A 25,523-nucleotide genomic window follows, 5' to 3' on the forward strand; every position below is an offset into this window, starting at 1 on the left:
CTGTCGATGACGATTATTATATGTGAGTCACCCGCTAGAAGCTCGGTTTAAAGTGTATCAATGACTAACGTGTCCAGTGCACACGCGCCTCGCCCCCCGCCCCATTTTTTCGCCGCGTCCACCCCTTGTACGCAACCGGCCTGTTCCCTTTGATACTTCTACCACCTTCTCCCGGCCTTGTCAACCTCTCCCCTCCTCGCCTCTTGTACCTAATTCACCGGCTTATTCATCGAATGCGTATGACGTGTACGCATTGTTTCTCTTCATCCACCCCTTTGCTATCCAGCCCCTCCTGCCGGCTATCGCGGATGGCGACCGTTTGGGATGGAATTTCGGATCTGGTTGAGTCACTTTTTCCGGTTGTGTAAGTGGGTCGTTGCCTGTTCCGGCAGATCCAGTTTCCGTAGCGATAACAAAATTTTTAATTAAAATTTCTAATCAGCTGGTACGCGAACGTCGAGACTTGGCTGATAATTTTCCTATACGATGCCGTAACATTTTTAAGCAAGTATAGGGACAAACATTATGTTACAAATCGAACGTAACTACATTCAAGTTGCAGAGTTCGCTTCGATCGACGCTATTTCTCGAGATTCCTTCGTATTTTCCGTCAACAGCAGCCACACGCTGGCCACGCAGCTTCAACCATATCGATATTTTCTTACATCGTTTCTACGTCCACTCGGCTTGTAACAGCCTCCGAGCCCTGTCCAGCGTATCCGTCTCCCTCTTTCCTTCACCCTGTGCTTTTGTTTATCATCCACGAAAGACATTACGATCGTGACCGCAGTTTCCTCGTTGTCGAGGGTGCTCCGGCAAACATAAACTGCTCGACGACTCTGATGCGCTATTCACGCGTGAAACCGAACCATCGTCAGACGCGTATGTTCCCTGGATGATGCATAGTCCCTACTAAATAGCGTCCTGCCGGTTCTTTCTCGACGGTATCCGGTTGGACGATCTCGAGGAATCTTCATCAACGGGACACGCAGGTTTTTATATCGGAGCCTTAATCCTCAGGGGCGAGCCTCCAGGGATATCTGCGTAGGTGGAGGTTTTTAATTTATGAAGGACGACGAGAAATAGGATTAGAGGACGGTTTTTCGTAGAAGGAACATCACGGGGGTTCGGTATCACTTGTACGATACAAATTTCCGCGTCGACGATGAAATATATTTTGTGAGAAATCTAATTTGTTATAGAAATTAAAAAATAGTATTTTGAAAGATAATTTTATCCAAGAATCTCTTGAATCTCGGTAGGATCAGGTTTTGCGACTTTGTCCTATTGTTGACTCACGAACCTCGAATTTTTTCGAGCAAAGTACACACGATGACGGTATTTGGAATAATTGTTCGCTAAAATCATCCATCGATGGTGCAATACTTAGATTCCACTTATCGATGACTGGATTTCGTCGCTTTTTCTTGGTTCCGCGAACCAACGTGCGAACTAGAATGACGCACTCCATCGTTGGTTCGCTATTCACGGAATTCGTTATCACGATCCGCAGATAAACAGACGCTAATCTGACGCCGCGAAGTTTAAACAAAATATTGTTCATCGCTGAACGTATGACGCGATGTCTGACAAAAAAATTGCCGTCGATGGCGTTAGGCTTTAAGTGGATTCGAGCGTTTGTCATGGTATGAACAGAAACTCCAGGTTATTTACGATGACGCGATTGTCATCGATAAAATTTGTTTTAAACTAAAATGGATGTTTGAAGCTAAAATAAGATAAGAGCATAGATTCTCTTCTTTCTCTTAAATCATTCTTCTTCCAATATTTCGTAACTATTGCTTGCAATGTTGCGTTCTGTTGAATCTTGGACCAATCTCCCTTTCAATTATGAATTACGCCATGGTCGCGTCGCTTTTCTTTCCTTCACGGTCGTTGTTCGTTCGAGGCTTTATCGAGCTACGAAATCTTCAACATCCTCGCCATAGAGCCAGCTTTCGAAAGCGGTGTGTTTATTCATCGTCGCGGATTTCAGCTGCATCCTCTTCCACCTGATGGCAACAATGGTTCTCAACCATTTCGACAATAATTCCGATAACAGATAGAATAAGAAGCATTTCTCAAAAAGGCAAGAAATTTTCATTGTTTTCGTACGTTATTTGATGCCTCCTTTAATTCAATTTCTTTTTCTTCTCGTTTTGATTAAACAATTCTATCCAGACGTCGATTGAAACGTACAATTCTCGATCTTTCGTCGTCGTCTCTCGTCGCGTCTCGTTTCGAGACATCGCATCGTCGAGAAAAGCAGAAGCTCGAGTGACGCATCGTTCGGTAATTCGTGGCGTGTGGAGATGCGAACGCGTGGCGCCATGGGATCGTTCCCTGGCTCCGGTGTCGAGGAGGACGCGGATGATGCGCGTGTTTCGTTACGTGCCTGCGTCGTAGGTCGAAAAATTCTTGAAACCCTTCGATGGAAAAACTTTGTCTCGATTCTTAATCTGTTCGATCGCTTTCATCCTCGACAACGTCACGTGAAAATTGCGTTGCTATATTTTAGAATCGTTCGTGCAAGCCACCGCGCTGCCGCTTCAAAATTATGCTAATATTATCGACTATCCAGGGTTAAATTAAAGAAGCTTCTCTTTACGTTTCTCGTTTTAAAACCTTCCTGGCTAAGCATTCCATGTCTTATGAATTTGATTAATAACCAACCTCCTCCGTTATTATTACATTTTTCCCAGCAGTCACGGTGATAAGGATACGATTATTAGTGGGTTAGTGTCGATCGCGTTTATTTTCGCATTGACAGAATCGCTCAGATTAGCAAACATCTTCGTGAAACGGGTGCGTCCGATTATTTTTCCGGCCCGATCCCCGTTCCCTCGCGATGTATCTAGAAAAAAATATTGCAGAGCGTGACGCACCGTTCGATATTCGTGCGTGATACGATGCGATACGCAATTACGCTTTAGCCAACTGTACGCTGTTTAACTCTTGACCACATCGAATGTTCCATATTGTTCTGAGAAAAGATAGTTTCTTCTCTTTTTCTCTTTTTTTTTTTTTTCTTTCAGAATGTCTCAAAGCGACGATGTCGAAATTACATTGTTCGCGGTGAAAAAGGAGAGACAGGCACGCTTTCTCACTACGAAATTACTATGCATCTCTCATTCATTTCCTTTCCCTTACTGTGTGACGAATCCCACCTTTTCTGCGCAGTTTTTCGCATCCTTTCACTCAGCCAGGGGTATCGCTAAAAGTTTCGTTTCCGCATTGATCGAACTGGATTTTTCCGATATGATAAAGCCTTGCGAGGAATCTTAGTCCTTGCAAAGTGGATCGAGAAAGTTCCAATCACGTTGCAACGATCGCCGATCCAAGGTTCGATAAAGCTACGATCGCGTATAGTATAAATTTGAAAATGTTGAGATTGCCAGGTACAAATCTAAAGCAACATCTAACAAAGCTAGAATTATTCGTTGGAATTTGCAAACCGAGAGGAATGCGTTGAACGCGATTACGAAAACTCGATCGCGTGTCACGGAGTTTCCTCGAATTTATGGCGCGAGACTTGCGCGAAACAATGATTGGCAGTCGCAGCCAGCGGGCGATGGCCCCGCGTGGAATCGCGTTTCTAATCCGTGGCCTGTTCTCCCAAGCCCGTCAAGTCAAACCATCGAATCACGAAGTTGCCTCGACTCTTACTTTCTCTCTGACTCACCCAACCTCGTCGTCGCGGCTCGATCCACTTGCTTCTCCCTCGAACGATCGACCACTTCGATTCCTGGTCCGGAACCATCCGTGTCCAACGAGAACAGATTCCCTTGGGAATCGTTAAATTCATCGTACGGTAATCTTTAGACCTTTCGATCATCGCTCTCCAAACCTTCGATTCCTAAGACATTCCTAAGACAGGAATTAGAATCTTCGAACTCTCTTTAAGCGACAGATCGGAAATTTTGACTTTCGCTCTTTCTCCGCCAACGTTTCTCCAGTCGAAGCGATTCCTCGAAACATCCTTCCAGTTTTGCTTTCTATGGTTGGGTCGTTATCGCCGATAGATGGTCGCATCGATTTCGCGCTAGACACCGGCGCAACGACGACGACAGGAATCGGCGTGCAGCTTTTTAATTGATACCTAGGTGAAAGTAAGGGAACTAGAGCAGAACGAAAACGTCGAGAAGCGAAGTGGCGGTCGCCTTCGATCGACCTGCTGTTTCACGAAAATCGCTCGGCTAAGAAAGAGAAAGAGGAGAACCTAGCTGCACACGCAGGACGCTTTCCAACGCGCTGTCACTCGCGAACAGCGCGGCTGTCAGCGTCACGTGTCAAACCGTGCACTTTCCTAGAGTAGCTGGCACTCGTGAGTAGACGTCGCTGAATCCTGCCAGCTTATTGTACTCGCCGCACGTGTTCTCATCTCGTCCCGTCGTCTCTCTAATTGATAACGATTTGGCACTGGCTGCTGAGCTACATGGATCGATGAACGCCAGCATGAATCAGGTTTAAGGATAGATCATATTCGTTAAGGAAGCGACGATCTACATAGATAGAAATAAAAGATAGACGAGTACGTGGAATGGAGTTAATCGAATCAGCAGATGAATGGATAAGATATTTATTCGAAGTAAAAGCCAAGCGCATTTATATGTATATGTATGTCGAGTAGTCATTGGAGTTGGGGGCGTGTAATGAATCTTTCTTTGGATTAGACATTGTTGTTATATTATTGAAGATATTTACTAGTACAATTATGATTGTGACGGAATTTGACAAGTAATCGTGATAATTAGATGCTCGGGATGTGAATGGCAATGATCTTAGACTCAATAACGAATCCGGGGTCAACGGGATGACGAATGCAATTTCTTCCACAGTCTAAGTCGAACTCTACTGATTCACGATTCGGGTGTGACTCCACGTACTTGTCCACAGTACAAGTAAAACTTATCCGACTGAATCCCAGTCCAAGTGGAACTGCCCTCATATACTGCTCTCCGTACCTCTCTGTAACCCTCGGGTTAATCTTTGCTTTTAAGAAGAGCTATTTAATTAATCCATACTTCTGTTAGATCCCTCCCGTGACCACGGCTACGTTCAGCGACCCGTTATGCCACTTCGAGCCCAAGCTCACTGTCATAAATCTCGGGCAAACATAATTGGATTAAATCATAAACAGTTATTTCTCAGTTTTATTATTTAAATACAGCTATAATAAAAAGTCTGGACTAAAGCGTCGGGGACCTTCCCAAACATTCCAAAAGAAAGTCCCCGATGTTCTTTCGTCTCCGACATAGGAAAACCGCGATCGATGGGTGGCAACGATTTCCCGTTCAGGGAAACAAACGTGATACTAATTCGGTCGGGAGCCGGTGACCGGCAGAGACGAAACTCCGAAAGCGTCCCGCGAGAAACGAGGCACATTTTTCACAAGGTGTCGGAACGTTGCGGACACCGTGCCAGATTCGTCAGCGACGCCCGATTTAGCCAGCTTGGCGAGCATTAATGAGCAGTGAGGTCATCGTCTCGGTGCTGCCAAATAAAAGCCGGTCAGACACCGTTCCCCAAAGACTGTCTCGTCTCTTCTTCGACCTTCCCTTCGCGCGTATCGTTTCCGTGGATTAAACGAGCTCCCGGGACGCTGGCTTCCACTTTCGTTCTTTCACGCGTTGTCTCCGATCGAAAGAATGAAAGGACGTGAGAAACGTGGCCAACAGGGGCTAAAGAAGGGGAGAGGAGACGCGAAGGCAAAAAGAAGCACGGCGAACAAGTTGCACACGCGTCCTCGTCGCGGTCGTCCTTCGTCTCCTATTCGGCCGCTTTGGGAATGGGGAATGAATCATCGGTGCTGAGATCAAGCGGATGAAAGGAGCCGGCACGAACAACGGACCGTTGCCGACGCTCGAACGTCGTCAGCTGGTGCACAGGGTCGACGAACCGCGTTTTATTTCGCGACCATCCGCTCGGTATCCTCCAGACTCGAGACTCTACCGCACCTTTGTCTCTCGCGATCTTGAGCATTTTTCTTTTCATTTTCTTCTTCTTTCTCGAGGACGGACGCTTTTTATTGGAAAATGAAAATTTGACTAAATTGCAAGCATGTTCGTGTTACTTAACTTTCGTGCTTTCGTTCGACCACCATATCAACGAATTATTTTATACGGAATTATGATCGATCGCGTTTTCTTGTCTCTATATAGAAACTAAAAATATCGCTACTAAATTACATGCTATTGTACAAGGTCAATATTCTCATTAATCGCGTGAGTCGAGGATATCGCCAAGTCCGTTTAACGGATTTTTCCAGGAAACAGAGTAAATGTATCTCCGTTTTTAAAGTTGTTTACACGGAATTGAGACACAATTGCCGCGTGTTTCTGACAACCTATCAAGTCAAAGATTTAAATGGAAGAACGATGTTAAATGCACAAAAGCTTTTTGAAATCGATCTATGAGTCAACTAGTAGTTTAGTCCGTATTTTAGTATCAGGCAGGTGATTGTTATGCGACGAGAATCGAAAGGAGCTCTTTATCATACGATTGTCGACGATTTTGGAAAGATGATATCATTGAAAAGACGCGGGTATCGACACGAACGATATTCTCTTCGATGGGTCTTTTTTTAGTAATAGCAGACAGCGTACCTACGTTCAATCGTCCTCCGTGTCAATAAATGAGTACATTCGAGGTGACTCACTGTCGTTCACTTCGTTCTTTCTTTGTGAAGTCATCCATGCTCGAACGAACAATTTCACTCGATCGTGAACCGTGAACAATCAGCGCCGCGATGACTTCGGGCGCCAAAAAGCGGCACTCGCCTCTTAACACGTTTAATGACAACCTCAGACTGCCGGTATCGTGCTAGGAATATCTGGTTTGTCGTGATAAAAACGCTCAAAGCAAAAAGTATTCGATGAAAGAAATTAATTGCTCGCGCTTTGTCGCGCAGCTTCGATAAAAAGAAAAACAGAAAAAAGATACAAACGAGAAGATTGTAAAAGATCTGTGTCGATGATATTTTGCGCAAGATTCGATGAAAACTTTCGCACGACTTTTACGTTGCGTACAATGTGGAGATCCGCGAACGATAGGTTGGCAAATTGATGAAATTTAAAGAATAGAGTCGCGGAAGATCAAGTGGCAACGATAGCGTTATGAACGCTCGGTTTCAATAAGCATTGTATATTGCTGATGCAGTTAATCCTTTCATTGTTAAAAACGAGCATTGTGAGTCATTGCCGCGGGTAAAAGAGGCAAAGTGCCGTGAAATTGCCTGAGAGATGGAGAACAGCTCGAGTAAGCGCGGATCCGTGATCGAGAAATACGGAAAGGAAGATAGATGCGTGGAAAGATCTTCGCTAGCAATATAATTGTAAACGATCGCAACGAAACAATGCGCGCGACGTGTAGTACAATAGAAAAATAAATTTGAGGTAGACCATAGTCGAAGAAAACTGGGAAATTACGAGTTGCATGGAATATGACAGGGGGAGAAATCGATGAAGGAAAACACAATGGGTACAGTGAAAAGAATAAAAGAATAAGACGAAGTAAATGTAAGGGAAATGAGAAGAAAAGAATGGAAATCGCAAGGCTGGAGGGAAGTTGATTCCGATTGTCCAGGTGCAAGGTGACGACAGGTAGCGAGCTGGAGTTGTGCCGCGTTTAGGAGAAGACCGGATTGATCGAAAGTGTCTGAGAAGGGGGAGATCGACAATGAACGAGTCGAGATGCCGTTGGAATGCCGTTCATTGGCAGACCTGCACGAGAAACGAGCAAAGGGGTCCGGAGGAGGGAAAGGGCGGTCACAATGCGGGTTGCTTTCCTCGCATGGCCTTCACACCTTCGCCTCGCCTCACCTCTCGCTCGACCACGCCGCTCCACCGCGTACTTACCCGATTTCCACATCGTGTGTAATACGTTACAGGCTTGTCTACGCGGCGCGGCCTCTCTGTTATGGTATCCAGGATCGTGGATCCTTGCCCTCAGGCTCGAGCAACACCGTGTTTGGCTTCTTCCTGGTCTCGGTCGGTGGCCACCGCGACTTGTAAGATTTCCAACGTAATTGGAGGTGTCGATGTTGAAGAATTTAAACGGAATATAATTAGACGGTTGAGAGGAATAGCCGCGGTACAACTTGCTTCGCTCGAACTCTGACGAAATTCGAAAAGCTGAAACGAAATCTGCTATCTAAATTGCCGTGGAATCGCGGTCGAACCCACTCGTCCGAACTCGATGAGCGGTCGATGAAGAAAGTAACTCGAATAATTGAGATAGAAGAGGCGCCAATAAATTTAAATGGACGGAAGAAGGAAAGGATTTATCGTAACCGCAATCGGTTGTGTAACAGAAGTCTCGTTTAGATTTTCACATGAGCAGACATAACGAGGCTGACCTCTAGAACCGTGGGCAGAGATTTTACGACGGAATCGAGATGCCTGACGATCGTTGATTCTCGTTCAGACAATCAGATCTTACGAGCCCGAAGGTTACTTAACCATCAGGCGTAAATTACTTTGGTTCTCACTTTGGGCGTTACTTTATGTCTCGCTTTAATACCCCGTTCTATTTCCCCGTTTAACGACTGCTTTCATTTCATTCGCGGATAAATAACGTGTGCTCGTCGCCCCATCGTATCGTTTATATCTCTTAACGATTTCTGAAACTCTCATTTACCACGGAGAGAACGCGCCACGCTTCGAACCGAACGTCGCCGATGAAATTGACCTATCCAATACGATCTCATTTAGATTTTTCCTTGTGCAGATAGATTGACCTGTTGTTTCGTAACGACGTATTACGCTCGTGGCATGGTTTAAAGCTCGATCGCAACGAAAACAAACTGTATTCGCATCAAAGTACAGTTTTAAAATACTCGCTGAAAAGAGAATTAGAAGAGAAAGGATTATGACACTTATGACAGGAGAATCGAAATATCGGAACTACAATTTTTCTAGAAATTTACAACTGTGAGAAAGTCAAATTATCCAGCGATATTGAAAAAAGCAGCTTGGTGCCCGTTGCTTAGAAATCATCGGGATTGCCACACCGGCGATGCAACGCGTCGTGTCCTTACACGTAGGCAGAGATTTTACGATCGATTCGATTTTCTCGCCAGTCCCTCGCTTCACATCGAACCGATCTTCTTTCAACTCGTCTCCGGCTTTAAACACCGATCCTACCAACAGTGTGAAACGAACCTACGTATAAATTTTACGACGCATACGTTTAATATATGATACGAATGTATCAGGTTGTCCGAAAAGTGTCTTTCTTTTACAGACGCGTCTTTTACGACCTAAATCTGTCAAACGTTGTGATCTTTATCTTGATGGAACAAAACGGATCGTACGTAATTCGATTAAATAATATAAAACAAAAAATGTCGCGCAGCCATTATTTCCTTATAAAACGAAAGAAGCTTCTCGGACGACTTAATAAATCAAACACTTCCAGATCTGAAACTATATAAACGTCTACTTTGGCCTCTGTAAAATTATGGCACACCGTTTACAAATTTCGGATTCTAATTTTATCCCGTTTCGATTAACTCGTCTGCCATCGAAGTTTACTTCGATCTTGAATCACGGGAAAAATGTAGGTAGACTTTCTGTTTAGAATTTCCACAAGGTGCACGCCATGCAGTCCCCATAGATCGTACTTAGTCACGCTGTTTTACGACGCATTGTGCCGGTAAACCGTTCAGTGCGTGAATAATATACGCGAGACATAATGACGCCCCCTTCGAAACGCGTCTCGAAATTAATCGTGGTACAACCTCTGGAGATTTACGTTCGTCGTGGCGGAAAACTCGTGAATTTTCTACGATTTTACGTGATAATTTATCGCACACTATTTAATCAACTATTTCGAAAGTATAATGTAGTAAGTTTAGCAACATTAGCTAGTTGACTTGTTACTTACGCGTGCCTAACGTAAATGTAATTATCGTTTCTTAGTCTCGTAAACAAGTGGCAACCAATAAGAGCTGCAAAATACACGTTGAAAGCTAATAATCCGAGCCTAATCCTACGTATGAATGAGTCTCAGACAGAACCAAAATTATCATTGCGAAGTTGTTGTTACTCTTATGCTTTCCAATAAAACTGTCGGTCAAAGTGGACAAAGAGGTTCGATCAAAAGCGAGCAAAGGGAATAAGTCACGTTAATCGGTTCGTGCGATTGTTGGACTATAAAGAAATTAACCATAGACCATTACGGACACAGTACGCCAATACGGAAATCGTAGATGATCGTAAACTCTGTGTAGCAATAAAATGTTGATGTTCGAACAAAGGACAATATATACAATGTTGGGAAACATTTTTACAACTGTACAACTTCGACTAAATCGCATTTCTAGGAAAAGTCGTACACGTCGGTAAGAATAGTAGCTTCGTATTCAGACGACCGATATCGATTGTGCCGGTGCATACGAGAACACGACCAAGCCGATCTGCAAATAAGCAAGCGCGCAGGTAGCAATCAGTTGCGCACGGGTGCAAGCGCACATAAATCAAGCATGGCAAAGGGGACTTCCGTGAAGTCGTCTCGCGACAACGGCCCGCTTGTACCGTGTCCCTTTTTCTTCCCCTGTGGGGAATTTCAGGCGTAATTGGGACCGTCTTCGAACGATAAGCACCAGCCAACCACTCTGGTAGCAGCAGCTGCGGTATTAATAAGAATTTGAAGGCGAGATAAACTTTTAAAGGTCGTTTTACGGACTATCGAGGACAGGATAACGAGGAATTCTTCGAATCGCTGTAGATAGCCTTCTCGGAACCATAGGGACCTCTGCCATGGGGGCGAGTAAGCGTTAACAGTTGTGAAAAAGATAACGTTTTAGGAGGGAAAATGGAAAAGGAAAAGGAATTTGTGGGATTCCTTTCTCATCTTAGCGTATCTCGAAGTATCGCTCTTTGAGAATTGTGTCATTATCGATGCCAAGGTGTAGACTTCGCAACAAAATCGTGAGTCATTGTTCATACTCGGCCGAAAGCTAATTGAAAGTACAAGTAATTCGCTGCGGGATGACGTTCGACGGGAGCGTGGCTGAAATTAATGTAAATTGACGCAATTAGTTTGCTCGTAAGTCGCTTGGAAATATCGATTGCTTCTCGCTGTATCGTCGTTCCATACGGGTACTCTCCACGGAACGCTGTTTGACAAACGAGCGAGTTAAATAAAAGGGCGCACCGTGAACTCGGAATTATCAATTGAAACGCATTCTTCTCCTTCGTAACGATCCATGATTTCCTTCTTTATGGCATACGGTGCATAACGTTGCGCCAGTTTCCTTAAATTCTATGGCAGGACAGCTATTCTAAAAGATGGAAGTTTCTTCTTTGGAATCGCCAACTAATAAAACGAGCGACGATGCCAACTAATAAAACGAAAAATACAAATTTTTATTCATGAACCGTGCTGCAGGTTTCCTGTTTGCGTTCGTTCGTTCCCGTTGGCGTTGAAACAAAAGCCAGATCAATTATGCAATCGAGATTCAGTCGAAGTCACATTAGTGACTCAAATACCACCATAAACAGCGTGGCGTAATTGAGAGTCACGCGTGTTTCTCGTTACGACGTTGCGTCGCTTGAAAGAATGCAAAAGCAGCCGTTTCATGCAAATTCCGAAGAATAGCGTTAGTGTTTCATTTCCTAGAGACGTTCCTCGGCAGTTACTCGAGAGACCTTCTCGAAGAACGCGCACCACGAAGTCGCTCATGGCCTATTTTTAATTAGAACAACGCAGTTAATGTAAAATCTCTAGTTTCGACGATTTCGTACCCATTAGTCATTTGTTACGAACGTTGCTTCATCGTTCTCGCGAAAAACAAATACAGACGGTGGCAGGAACAACGCAACTTCCCGACAAAGTTTCAAAAATCAAACAGATACCTGACTCATTTAGTAATCTGTATTGTAAGGTTCGCGAGTATCATTCTCGGTCGCGAAGGTTAAATTAAAACGACCAGACGAAGAAAGAAAAACAGGAATTAGTACTGCGCGTTTTTCTATGTTTCACAGCCAATAATATTTCGCTCACGAGCAATGACTCCACTCGACGCGAATAGAACGACCAACTAAATAAACGAGCATCCATACAACAAATAAATATTCATGCAACGCAATCTCAAGAATGCAACGAGCACGAACTCGGTACAAAATCATCGCAATAAAATCACAAGGCCAATATTCTTTACGATTAGATCAATGTGTCGTAGGAAAAATCTACAGCGGTCTATAAATTTATTTACGACGCGTTCTACCAAAAAAATTGGGAATTCCAACAGCGTGAAGATTCTTGCGTAGATCTTCTCGAGGAGGAAGAATTGCCAGATATCGCGAGAGCTTGCACACGCTAATGAAATCAGGGTCGCGGGGTTATTAGCGCGAAATGAATCAGAGCCTGTGCGTGCACGCGGAAAGAATGCGGGAACGTCGGTCTTAAAACGTCCTTCGAAAACGTAGCCGTTTCCTACTACGATCCGCCGCTGACTCACACCGCCCGGTATGATTCTGTGGGCTATTCGTGGCACGAGCTCAGACAGCATGGACCACTCGAATAAATCACCAAATCCGCCGTCCGTCCCCCTAAGCGTTCACGGCTTCTGAATCCTGTCATTGATCCGCATACGATTATGCGTCCAAATACGTATATATCGTCCAAAGGACGGTTCATGCATCTAATGTACTTTTTTCCTACATTTTTTTCAGCATTATCGGATTAGATATTTGGTGGACATCGAGCTTTTTATTCGAATCGTTTACCTTTGTCATTTTCGGCCAGCATGGGAAAGAGGAAATTTTGTCTTTACGAGTCGATCGAGACTATTTTTACATACATATTCGTTTACTAGCGCGTGATTATGATCATTTACTAGCCGTTTATCAGTGACGTCGATCATCCATCGATCTTTTACGCAAATTTCATCTACAATCTCATTCCTCATCCCGATAACATTTTTCTTCGATGAACGGCGATCGACCGATTATCGAGTCTTACGTTCAATTCGTTTCTTGGAAATTTAACATGATTTTCTCGAAGTGAAATTCCTCGTATCAGGCGTTATCTTTCCTTTTTATCATCGATACGCTCGATCTATCCTTATCGAGCCACGAGTTTCTCCTTCTTTCCGCTCAAATCGGAGTGACTAAACAGCCCCGTATCGGACTGGCCACCAGAATGATAAGCGTGGCGATAAAATCCCCGATAAATCGACGATTCACCTAGGTATTCTAACCGGGGAATAGCCAAAAACCGGGTGAATACTAATTGTTCTTTGTCACACACCTGTCTGACCGGACGTCAGACACAATTTATTCCCCAATAATTTCCTAACGACTACAAATCGTTTCTTAGATCGTTGGTATTTTATAGGAAGAGAGCAGGTGTCCCGTGTTCTATTTTTATTTACTCGTACACTCTTTCTTTCTTTCTTGTTTTATACTTTACCTTCCTCGTGTTCTGTATCAAATGTACCTGGAAAAAGGAAGCGCGATAAAGGCCGAACAAAAATATATAAACTGTACGAGACATCGATCTTTAGACGTTGCTTAATAGTACCACGTCATAATTAGCGCTTTTACCGCTGATCGATAATGTTTATTGACAAAAAGAGACTCGTCTCTAGATAGTTGTACGTAACAATAGCGCGAAACGATTTTTTTACGCGCTGTCATAAAAGTTACATCGGATTAAACTATAGTACAATAGTTAAATTTAGAACAATAGGAGGTGCATCAAGCTATAGGTACTTCTATTCGATAAAAGGAATAAACGTCTGAAGTACATGAAATCATCTTAACAATTTCTACTCGTAGTTCTTTATCGATGTTCAAACGGCTAGGTATTATAGAACGAATGCAACGCGCGCACGTCGGTGGACGAAAATCAGTGCATCGGAGGAGAAAAGGGTTTCCCAAAAAAAAAACGTTCGTAGGGGAGCCAAGTGTCGTTGAGAAAATGTTGGACTGACTCACAACCGATGCTCGCTGCCAGCTCATACCGTTCCATTCTCTTCTGCGTCTCCCTCGTTATCCCTCGTCATTTTCACCCCACCTCGAGTCCTTTATCCGGCCATCGTCGCTCTGAAACGAATTAAATGTTCGTCCGAACGAAGGAACGAAGAAAAAGTAAGCAGAGAGAAGGGTGAACTTAATATCCAGCACATATTTCACCCTCCTCTAGTTCGATGTAATTCCAAAGATGATCGAGATTAAAGTGATATCTTGTTTCGTGACGTATGTCAAACTTGTTAAAAGACAGTTGGAAAAGTAGTTTTCTTCCAAGAAAGGTTTCGTGAGAAATTTCGTGAACCTGATGGCTGACAGAGTGGATTCGTTGCGAATCGACAAACTCACGATATTTAATTTTAGGCAATTCTTCCGAATGATCGATGGGCTACGACGAGCGACCGATGTTTGATTCTTCGGAGGTGTTTTTTAATTTGCCGATGGCATCGATGTCGTTCTCGAGGGGATCCTGCAGAAGTTTCGTTTCGTTTCGTTACAGAGGGATCGTTGTTCGAGAGAAACATTCGCTGTGTTAAGCGATCGGCCGAATGACTCACGTTTACGTTCACGATGCAGTAACACGGTTCTATGGCGTGTCTTGCAAATTGTTTAATGGATCTGTCTGTCACTTGAAACACTTATCTTTGTGTTTAAATATTCCGAAAGAATTCTACGTTTTTCGAATAGATTGGTTGAAATAGCGAGGAAACCATTCTCCTTCTTTTTCCTATCAACGAAAATTATGATATAAAGATCTTTAGTTCCTACAGTACCATAGCGGAAAGGTAAAAGTTCTTTTCCGCTGATTATCTAAACTCAGTTCGCAGTGAGAAATTCCTCGGAGAAAGAAAAAGACACTAAGTGTCTTGCCACCGTCCATCCATCAACCCGTCATCTTTCCGGCAAACATCGCAAGCGCCGCGAACAGAAACATTACGTATGCTCGGCACGTGTTTCTCGTTAAGTGATTCATTCACACCGGAATCCTTCGTGACGCGTTCCGTGCGTGCATGTTCCAGCTACGCGAATTCCCAGGACGTACGATCCACCAGCCTTGTGGCAGGTGGCTGGATCCCGCTCCTCATCCATTGGGAAGCGGCAACGCGTTAACCGCGGCATTACGCGTGTACCGTTGTCTCCATTTTCCCGCTCTGTAAACTGTGGCCTCGGGCCAGAACGACCAAACGAACTCGGCATAGGGTTTATGGTATTCGCTCGATGATTCGCAACCCCTTCGATTCGCCAGAATTAATGGAGAATATCTGTCCAGGACACGGTGTATACGACACCTGTGGCTAGTAGGAGATCCACCCTCGGGTTGGTGTCGCGTCGCTTCCAGCGACAACTCGAAGGGTGTCGTGATTTGTTTTAGGGGCTGTGCGATGATTGTGATTTGCTCCAATGCTTCGTAACGCTTTTTCGTGATGATTGAACACGTATAATGCGCTCTATTAAGTTACGACTCCGAAAGAGGACGAAATAGTTCCTTTCAGAGTATTGGCGTTCCATGAATAGATCGCGGATGTTTATGGGAATTGATAGAGTAGAAACGTCCGCAGTCTAATTATGAATTTGCGATTTGCTGGCGCAACACCACGAAAATGGTATTTTCCAGACTTGTTTTGGAACGGATATTCGTCCGAGCGTTTGTTTTCTTAATTAGAAGAAAGCTTTTAGCTGGACGAACGTAACCGTTTGATGATAGATCAAAGTGAAATAGAGCGATCCGCGAAGATGCGTGAGTCAAACGATCGAGTCGTTCGCTTCCCATTTTTCTCGCTTACAGTGAGTCATAATATTGAACGAAGATTAATCGAAGATTAATGGACGATTTGTATTATCACAGGTATCATGTACAAACAATTTTTATCGTGGAATAATAAACTGTCCTTTCGTGGGACAACTTCACTACTTCAGCTAAAGGCAAAGAAGAAAAAAAAAAAAAAAAGAAAAAGGAAAGAAAGGGAGAGGAAAAAATGAAAAACTCGGTCGTGACTAATGACACAGATAAACGAAGAACTATCGGCGCCTAGGCTAGCTATTGATATCGATATTTTATAAAATTCATTCGAACGCTATCGGCTTTGCGATAGTTGGAACACGATGCAATAAAGTCGTATCAGTAGAGAGGAAAAAGTAGGATATATCGAAATATTGTGCTCGATTTGCATTTTCCTGCGTTCTTGCCGTTTGACGAATATTTTATTAATAGCCAGCCAACGGTTACAATTGGCTCGGTCAGAAATAGCAAAGTTGTTGTCCGTGCACGGGACATAAAGTCCGATTGAAAATAACAGTTTGACAGGAAACGGCACAGCCACGGTGCCAACCAGTTTCGAATTATCGTCGCGCGTGCCATAAAGCGTCGTAACTAGACAGATTTACATAGTGGCCGCGTGTAAATGAAACTGTTAATCGCCTGCGAAGAACTATCGACGTAGAGTGTCCGGGATCTGCCTTCTGGCACGCTTCCCTTTGCTCATTCGAGCGTTTAATAAGATCGAAGACAGTCTCTTCTACGTATCCGAATACGTAAACCAACGAACAATGTAAACCACAACGTCTCCTCGTGACGCGACACGTTAATTTGGAATCTCAATAGCAGACACATCAAGGTGCATTCTTGCAGATCTATTTACTGTTTTATTCTGTGTTATTCTCGAGGCACGCAAACGTCGTCGATAAATTGAATACGTTGCGAATTAAGATCATCTTGGCTCCATCGATTGGTCGTTCTATGACTTTGCAATCCTCGTGTAACCACCGAGAATAAGAATAACGATTGTCATCGATCATTTTCAAAAAGCTAGACACTAGAATTATTCATTTGCAAGTGTCGATCAACAACAAACAGTAAACATGTTTTCATATTGTCTCAATTAACATTTTCTTCTACTTTGTATCATGTGTGAGATGCGTGGGACGATGTTTTTGCGAATTGCAGCAAGTAACCAACGGAGTTTCCGTAAATTGGACAGCGCGACGACTCGCTCTGACTTATGCGAATCTCGTAAGTTCTCCTATCTGAATCACAAAGAAGTTAGCTAGCTTGAAAGCCGGTAAACAAAAGCGCGCGTGGATCGCCGACGTAATTCAGGGTCGTTGAGAACTGCCTAGGCGCTCTGGCCGCGTGACTCATAGCTAACCACATCGAGCATCGATATCAACTTTTGCGTCTCGATAGCAGGAACGGTTCTACGCCGTACCGTGGACTAAGCCTTCGCATTTTACCGATTTTGGTAACAAGATGACGTATTATATTTTTTCCTTTAAAATCTCCTAATCTCTGTCTTACAAGTATCCAATTTTTCAATCATCCAGATTTTTCATTCTAAAATCTTCGAAAAATCGTTGAGTTTTCCAATGTTTCCACTTAATTAGATTCATCGTAACGACGTATGGTTCGTTAATGCATACGTATCTTGTATTAAGCACAGAATTACCTGAAAAGTGTGACTGTCAAGAAAAATTATTTAAATCACCACAAGGTATTTTAGATCGACATGCAAAGAATTTACGATGCTACTCGCGAAAAGTTTCCACCGATATTTATCGGAGGATGCATTATCCCTATTTAGCCGGATCGCGAGAGCATTATATCGATGAACTTTATTCCCAATAGACCGAGCGCCACGGTGAATCATGGCGGATCGCGTACCATCAAGCAGACTATTGCGAACGATGTATGTATCTCGCGTCTGTTTACCATTTGATTCACGTCGTGTCGCGTTGGGGCGAATGCCTCGATCTTGTTCGCTCGTAGTCCCGATCGCGATCAAATCCAGCTGGAATGCGCGCAATAAACACGCCTATGGTGATTAATCCGGCGTTAAAAATTCAGAGGACGTATTCGTTCGTATTCGCTGTCATCGGTTGCGATTATCGATTTGCATATGTCACAGCTGTGATGCCTCTTGCGATATCTGCTACGCAATTATTCTCTTCGAATTAATCCCGATTGAAACGAAATAATAAAACAGTGTCTTTGATCGTTGAAAACATCTAGTTTGATCTTAATCTAGATCGTCGAGTCAAACTTGTAAAGTTTGCTAAACTTGTAAAGCCGAAGAAGTCAAAACGTACCGTGCGATGCGTTGGTGCAAGAAATTATGGCCAATGTACATCAAGAAGCGATGACTCATCTAATATAGTTTTGATTAGATCTGCCGTGAAGGTCGCGTATCTATCATAAAGAAATTGAGATGCCAAAGATAGAACAAACATACACACCCAATATATATTCTGTGTCTTCTACAATGTAAACTATTAAATGACGTAAGAAGGTCAAACACGATCCTTCCTAGATCAAATCGTCCCGATAACCTCTACTTATCCCCATATCATCGAGATACGTCATTCTGACGCCTCGTCTTACGTCTACGTTGAAATCATTTAAAACCATGGATCACGTTCACGATCACCACCCAGATTATCCGGAATATTTTCCTGGAGGATGATCTTCAACTCCGTTTCTGATTAATTCGATTCGGTCGAGCTGACTAATTCACTGGAGGAATCTTAAACGGAAGCATCGTGATGGAACGACGCGTATCTCGATCGCGGTTTAACGTTGTTGGCCGGAATTTTTCGTCGTCACCGAGCAACTGACATCACGGTCTGGATTTAGAGGTAAGCACCTGTTGGACACGATGACTCTCATCGCCACATCCTCTGGTGGAAAGTGCCGTCACAATGACAATCGTTGCACCGTTTATGGCCTTCGCGGAGACGACTACGACGGATCGCGAGCGTTTCGCTGTAAACGTTAGTCATTGGCCTTGAAGGGATTTCCATCTCGCGTGGTCAATTGAATCACTCGCAAGGCGTTCTAGGATCGACGGCCTCGCGGTTTTTGATTAGAAAAAGACACGCTGGTATTGTGACGAGTCAGCTTGGAATTTGGGATTTTAGGATATGTTTGTGGTCGTTTGGTTCAACCAAGGATAGAGGTTACAAAGGACTCGAGCACAGACAGACGATACAATTACATTTGCAATTTCAGCCATCCTTAACCATCCTTGAAAGATCGATAAGCGTATGTGGCTCAACAGAAACATTAAAACTTCCTCACGTTTCCTTGTACAATATTTAATAATAATAATAAAACAATGACGTTATATCGAAGCTACGCTTTTGATACGGAGAAATCATTACGCGTGTCGAACGTTTCTTCGTAATATGACTGCAGCAGTCGAGATATCTCGATAAATCAAGCAGCCTCGTAATAGTCTCCTCTCATTTACGAAGACGGATTTTCCAAAATCAGACAATGCGATGGCGCGATCGTTCCAAGAAACAGGAAAATCCTGTTTTCGTATCCTCGCTAAGATAAGAAGGAGAACCACAGACAGAGCAAATGTTATTCCTTCCTCGATAAGGCATTCTTCCGAAATGAAATGTTTGTCTAAAACAAATTTGAAAAAGCAGGTCCATTAACAACTTCTATGTTCGTTCGATGACACGTAGATAGGTTTCGAGATGCGAAAAGTCGAAGATCGGCGTTCGTCGGGGTATTTATAATTTGCGTTTTCGGTTTTCTGGCGCGAGTCGGTCGCGATCGGCGTCGGGTAAGACACGAGCGAGGGAATTTCACAAGTGCATACTAAACAAGGGATCGCGATAAGCGATAAAATTAGACTAGAGAGCTTTTGCTGGGTGAAAATTGCGTAAGAGTATTCGACGATGTGTGTACCAGCGAGTGCAGATCCCGTGAATCATAGTGTTCGAAAGACGCATAATGCCTCGATTTATTTTTGCTCCGCGGCATAAGTCAACCTTTGATCTTTTGTTCGAGGGGCCCTCCTCGTGGCGTTCGACTTTCTTCCACCGTCCAATATTCGCTGGCGACCTGTGCTCCTTATAAATAACCCTGAACACAAGTTAGAAATTTGATTTTCATAAAGCGTCTACGAATTCTAATTATACGGGTTAGGCCACGGAGGGAGTAGGTTTGGTTTTTTTTACCATGGAAAGAAAGGAGGACGATTGTAAAGGCAAATTCGTCGGAATCACGGCGTCCGATCTTGACGAGCGTCGTGAAAATTCAATTCTATTCAATTCTATTCAAATCGGGTTTTATTTTTGAATTACATCTCTCCTGTCGCCTCTTATTCCAAAGCACGAGCAGCGCCGACGCTCTTACACTCGATATCGATAAAAAGATGCTAGAATGTGACCGCCAGGTAGGACCGATAGGAATCCACCGAGATTCTTATCCCGATCTTTGGTACTTTGAATCTTCCTTCCATCCGTAGAGTGCAACGGCGCCGATTTATCGACGCTTCGGCAATTAAGTCGCGTTACGTTATGTATTTACGAGCAAGTCGCGCGACAAGGTCGTCATAGGACGCCGCGGAGTTGCGTGCCGCTACAAAATGCACGAAACCCTGCGAGAAACTAGGAAGAACGTGGAAAAGGACGCGGCGATCCGTTCACCGTGTGGTGAACAAGGACGACCATATGGTACACAGACAGCGGTTCGTTCCGACTACGTTCGTGTGCCTTCGTCCGCGAATCGCGTACGTCACGAAGCGGCCGTCCAATCAGCGCCGTGCCGGATGACTCATCCAGTCGAGCCTCATGTAAACTCTCTCGTGCCGCTTAGCCAAAGCAGTCTCCCGCCAACAAGCAAAAGGGCAATCGCCGCTTTTGCCACGTATCTCTCCCTATTTCACCGCGAACGCGTAAACACGCTTTTCTAGTGGTGTCGTGCTACCAGTGAGGAATATTCGAATAGTTGAAGCTTGGTACCATCCTAATAACACGGATTAGACGGTTGACGATCGTCAAACGAGAGGGACACTCTCTCGTAATCGTTGTTTTGTGTAACGCAACGCCGAAGATTTCGAGCGCGATCGAATACCGGGACTCTTGTTCTTTCTTGTTGCACGCGTATGTGTCAAATGGTGAGAAGGTGAGAATCGTCCCGAGAATCGTGGAGGAAATCTCACGTGATACAGGAATAAAAATGAAGAAGGAAGCACCGTGCCTCGTTTTGAGGCTAGTTCCTCTGGAGAATCTCGAACCATGGGGTAAGAATAGGAATCTCTCTCTCTTTGCGTTTACCTTTCCAAGGTTTTTGTTAATGTGAGTCGTTTCAGGCTCCCTAAGCGTAAGCTCACGGACTATGTTCCTCGATCTATGCCCCGGAGACTGGACCGATGTGTCTCGTTATTTGACTGGACCATTCCGATGTATCTGTCGGTTGATTCGTTTCCCTTCTAACCAGTCTAACAAATTTGACTCATGGTTTATTCCGTTCTTGATACACGCTTTCGATTCTGTCGAAAGAATAACACGATCCCTGCGCATGGTACATCGAGATAACTCGAAAAATCTCTGGCGGAGAGAAACGTATTTTTTATTTACAAGAAGCCTTCTTCGGTAAAGAGGAAAAACAAATAGCAAGTTTGACGATCGAGCGTCTCGTTCGTTACGAAAATTTTTCAAAGATGGAAGCAAGCGATATTTATGGTTAGATTATGGGAATCACCGCTGATTAATCATATTAATGCTACTGGTAGGATGATTAATCACGCTCATATTTTATTTGTTATCCATGTTTCGTTTAGACATTTAGTCCTCAACGTCATCCGACTACTATGGTCGAAGGTATTTCTGAAACGTCCACAGCGGCGGGAGAATACAAAGTCGAACGTGGCACGCGGGTAAATACAATCTCTTACGCGGATGACTCAGACCTTGGTATCTTAGATTTAGGCGTAATGCGTGCTCGATGACTCGTTTCGTGTTAATCTTTGGTACGGTGGAATTTACAGATTCCTGCGAGGCGTCGCACTAAAACGTTTCCACGCGTTTGTAAATTGAACGTGCGTACTTATGTTTTCGAGTCGAATCACATCGCAGATACACGTTTACGCGTCATGACAAAATTCCTTACTAATTCTATACGATGGGACAAAATGATAAAGTACATCGTCGATACGTTGTAAAAATCTGCTCCGTTTTGTACAGTACACGATATCTTGTGGACTACGCAGATTTAAGAAACAGCGATAAGAAGAAGATAAAATTTCTGAATTAATTGTATCGTCGAATACGAACGATCTGAGAGGAAAGCAGGATGTAAGAAGGGAAAGATCGGTGTCCCATAGAACGTGTATGTACATGGTGGACAGTGAAGTGCACGGCATCGTCGCGATGGAATGTGGGTCACCTCATTTAGGTCATTATAACAATCAACTTGTACTCGAGGTTCAATGCTCTCGTTTCGCAGGTGACACAAAAATATCACTCCCCTATTACTATATTGACCTTTACCGTTAGCCTTATCTTTCGAACTCGTCGAAAATTGCCATCGATTTTTTCGTTACCACCATTTCCTGACAGTTGCTTGATATCCTATTAGTCATCCAACTTTGTGTTTTAGACACTATCGCTACCCATTTCGCTCCACAGAATATCAAATGACCACGGTTATAATCAACGCGTTAGATTTTGTTCTAAAAGTAACTTGAGACTAAAATTGCCAACTGTTACTTGCGGCAATTTCTAGGACTGATCTCGTGCAGCGATACAGCCCCGGTGTAGCAAATCTAAAATCAACAAGTACGTCAGGTATGGCTATCTGGTCGATGCTGGACGTAAAAAAGGAAATTTCCTAGAAATACACCACCCCTGACAATTGGCCAGATAGGATGCCGCCCCTGGCCATTTAACGAGACGCTGGTATATCAAACTAAAACGAGAAACACGCGTCAGCGCTTAAGATCACGCGTTCGCCAGCCAACGCTTGGAAATCAGGCCAATGCCCTGCGAAGAAATACGCGTACTCCTTTTCTTAATAATCGCGACCTATTAAGGGTAATTACCGTTCGGTGTTTGGCAGGAGCGCGAGGTAATCGGATATCGCGATGGTAAAACACGAACCTGTGACGTCACGCGCTGTGTCACGTAGCACGGCGTATGTTTTAACCATATAACGTGACCGCGTCGCGATAGATCGTGCTCAAAGTTGCGATTTCCTTTGAAAACCAGTCCTCGGCGTAGGATATCCCTGTGGGTATTGATAGGCGGCGCGGTTGTGCCACTTTGTTAAGAATATGTGGATCGTATAACGAGTTTCGCCGCGTTTACGTAGCCGTCTATGTAGAACCGAAAACCGTTACGCGTGTTTCGAATCGTCGCAGGGAAATCGTTGAAAAATCAACGATAAAACGATATCGTTCCATTGGTGAATAGACACGCATGTTGTACACGCGTGTCGTCGATACGTGTTCGTCGGACGTGTCCAACGCTATATTTACGATTTCCGGCAGACAGCCTTAAGACTAGGTCACGGAATTGCATTACGTCTACTTATACGCCAGGCGTGTCGATAACGCATCGTTCGCATCTCCGAACCTTAATCCTCTCATTTTAATGTCAAATGGAATTTCGCGCCTGTAACGCGCGTCGTTGTCGATCGAACGATCTTCCAGCGACGCGAGTCAGCGCCGAATTCGATCGGTCAACGTCGAACAACGCTAAAGTAATAAATGCAAAGAGAAAGTAGGAATTAACGTGATAAATTGAATTAAATCCGGAAGCGGCAGGGACCTCCCCGCTGTACGATCTCCTGCCCCCGTCCTTCCCCTTCGTAGAAGGAAGTTTCGTTGCGGCGACTGCGGAATAATCATCGGCCGCGACAACAGTAGCCGCCACACGGGGTTGGCGGCCGTGGCGGCGCGACGGCAGGGGGCGAAAAGAGTGACTCATCGTTGAGCCAGGCCAGGCCTTGCGAGCTGCAGGTCAGGAGAGGAAGACACTTTTAGCCCACATTTCTTCCTTCTCCCCCTTCGATGTTCTGCGTCTGACGTTTCTTTATTTTTACCCCAGCCGTTTATTCGCGGTTCCTCTTTCCTATCTCGTTTCCTCTTCTGCATTTCAACGTCTGTCAACTCCGCTTTCCAGACGCGTCGCTCAGCAGGATATTTCGCGTTAATCGACTCAGGGTCTGATAGATTCTACGGTCGGTTCCCCGAAGATTCCTACGATAAATCGGTAAATGATAAATAGGACAGGAATCGTGCGTAAAGGCATTTCGAAGAAAATTCTAAAGAAATTCGTCGCGTTTAATAACTTCCGGGGTATATTAGGTATTCAGAATCTCTTTAGCACCCCTGTACACCGTTCGAGCCCGCGTTTCTTAAGACTGGAAGACTCTCAAGATCCGAGATTCATAATGCAACTTCGATAGGGCTTCCAGAACCACACCAACTATGCCGGATTACGAGATACTATATTCTTTCTTAGGCTTTTGAAAACGAGCTAAATTTATGGAGAAATGCCCTCGAGGCATCCGAGAGAATTCCTCGATGTTCTCGTCGTTAGCGGCAAACCAGGGTACAGGTTTAGATACAGTACACGGAAGTATGGCGAGCCTGCTACGAGAACCGTTTATTAGCTCGTCGCGTTTCTCGAGAAATCGCTGTGTACACAGTTCTAGGATACGATTCGGCACGACTGAATCACTGCGTTGTACCGACGGGCAAACGAGGGACAAACGCGGTTATAGGACACGTAACGTCTCTGATGTTTCTCAGGATTTTCTGAACAACGTTGAAACGATGAGACTTGGACGTAAACGGAGGAGGGTTTGTAGAGCGCGAAGAAGAATGCTTGCCCACAGAAAGTTAAATACCACAAATAGGATACGTAACCAAACTATAGACAAAGATCACAGGATCGAACGAGCACCATCTGCTCCTGGTCGCTGTATCGGTATTTTCAAAGTAACTCGATGCTTCCCTCGAGACCAGTTCCCACGCCCCTGATGTCTCGTTAGGCTTCCAGCCAACTCTCCGCGCCTAAAAATCAAAAGCTGCTGCTCCATTCTAACACGGACCCCTTTTGATTACTTTCAGGTGGACACAAGGAGTTCCATAGGCGGCACAGGGATCTCTGCGAGGACACGCTTCTACCAACTGTCGCAGCTGGCCCATCGACGGTCGCCGGTTGTTCCAGTCCAGGACCAGGTTGTCCGGTATTAAGTCTATCCGGACCACCGACTCCCCAACCGGCGGATATCGATAGTCATCCAGCCTCCAGGGTTCTCCCGTTCCTCTACCTTGGAAATGGTCGGGATGCGGCCGATCTACAACTCCTTCGCGCATTAGGCGCCACCAGGGTGCTCAATGTCACTTCACAGCTACCTGGATATCACGAGGAGAGGGGTATCACGTACAGACAAATCCCTGCCTCGGATTCTGGCCATCAGAACCTTAAACAATACTTCGAGGAGGCGTTCGATTTCATCGGTGAGTGTCCACTCTCGATACGATAAGGTTTACGGAGGAAACAGCCGGGATTTACCTACCGTCGATAACAGTGGCACGCCGGATTTTAGATAACAACGATGCAACGGGTGTACGAAGGAACAGATTCTAGATAATTCTGAGAACGTTTCTCGTTTGATCGAGTCCTATTGCTTTCTAATGGCTCGGGGATGCCTATTAGAGGAAACATTCCAAGTAGACCCCTCGAGTAACGGTGTACCCCGCCTCCATCGAATCAACATTCTCGGAGTACTTGCGAACCGTGCGCAAG

At 44.5% G+C, this 25,523-nt stretch overlaps 1 protein-coding gene across 1 annotated transcript in view; it reads left to right on the forward strand.

Annotated features, from left to right (window-relative positions):
• The window catches only part of LOC132913033 (dual specificity protein phosphatase 10), a 56,521-nt gene that overhangs the window by 26,243 nt on the left and 4,755 nt on the right, over positions 1–25,523 (forward strand). The window contains exon 4 of the mRNA XM_060970945.1: positions 24,842–25,234. Within this exon, the coding sequence (XP_060826928.1) occupies positions 24,842–25,234 (393 nt within the window). The remainder of the gene's footprint in view (positions 1–24,841; positions 25,235–25,523) is intronic.

Source organism: Bombus pascuorum, chromosome 12, assembly GCF_905332965.1.
Source record: "Bombus pascuorum chromosome 12, iyBomPasc1.1, whole genome shotgun sequence".
NCBI lineage: Eukaryota > Metazoa > Arthropoda > Insecta > Hymenoptera > Apidae > Bombus > Bombus pascuorum.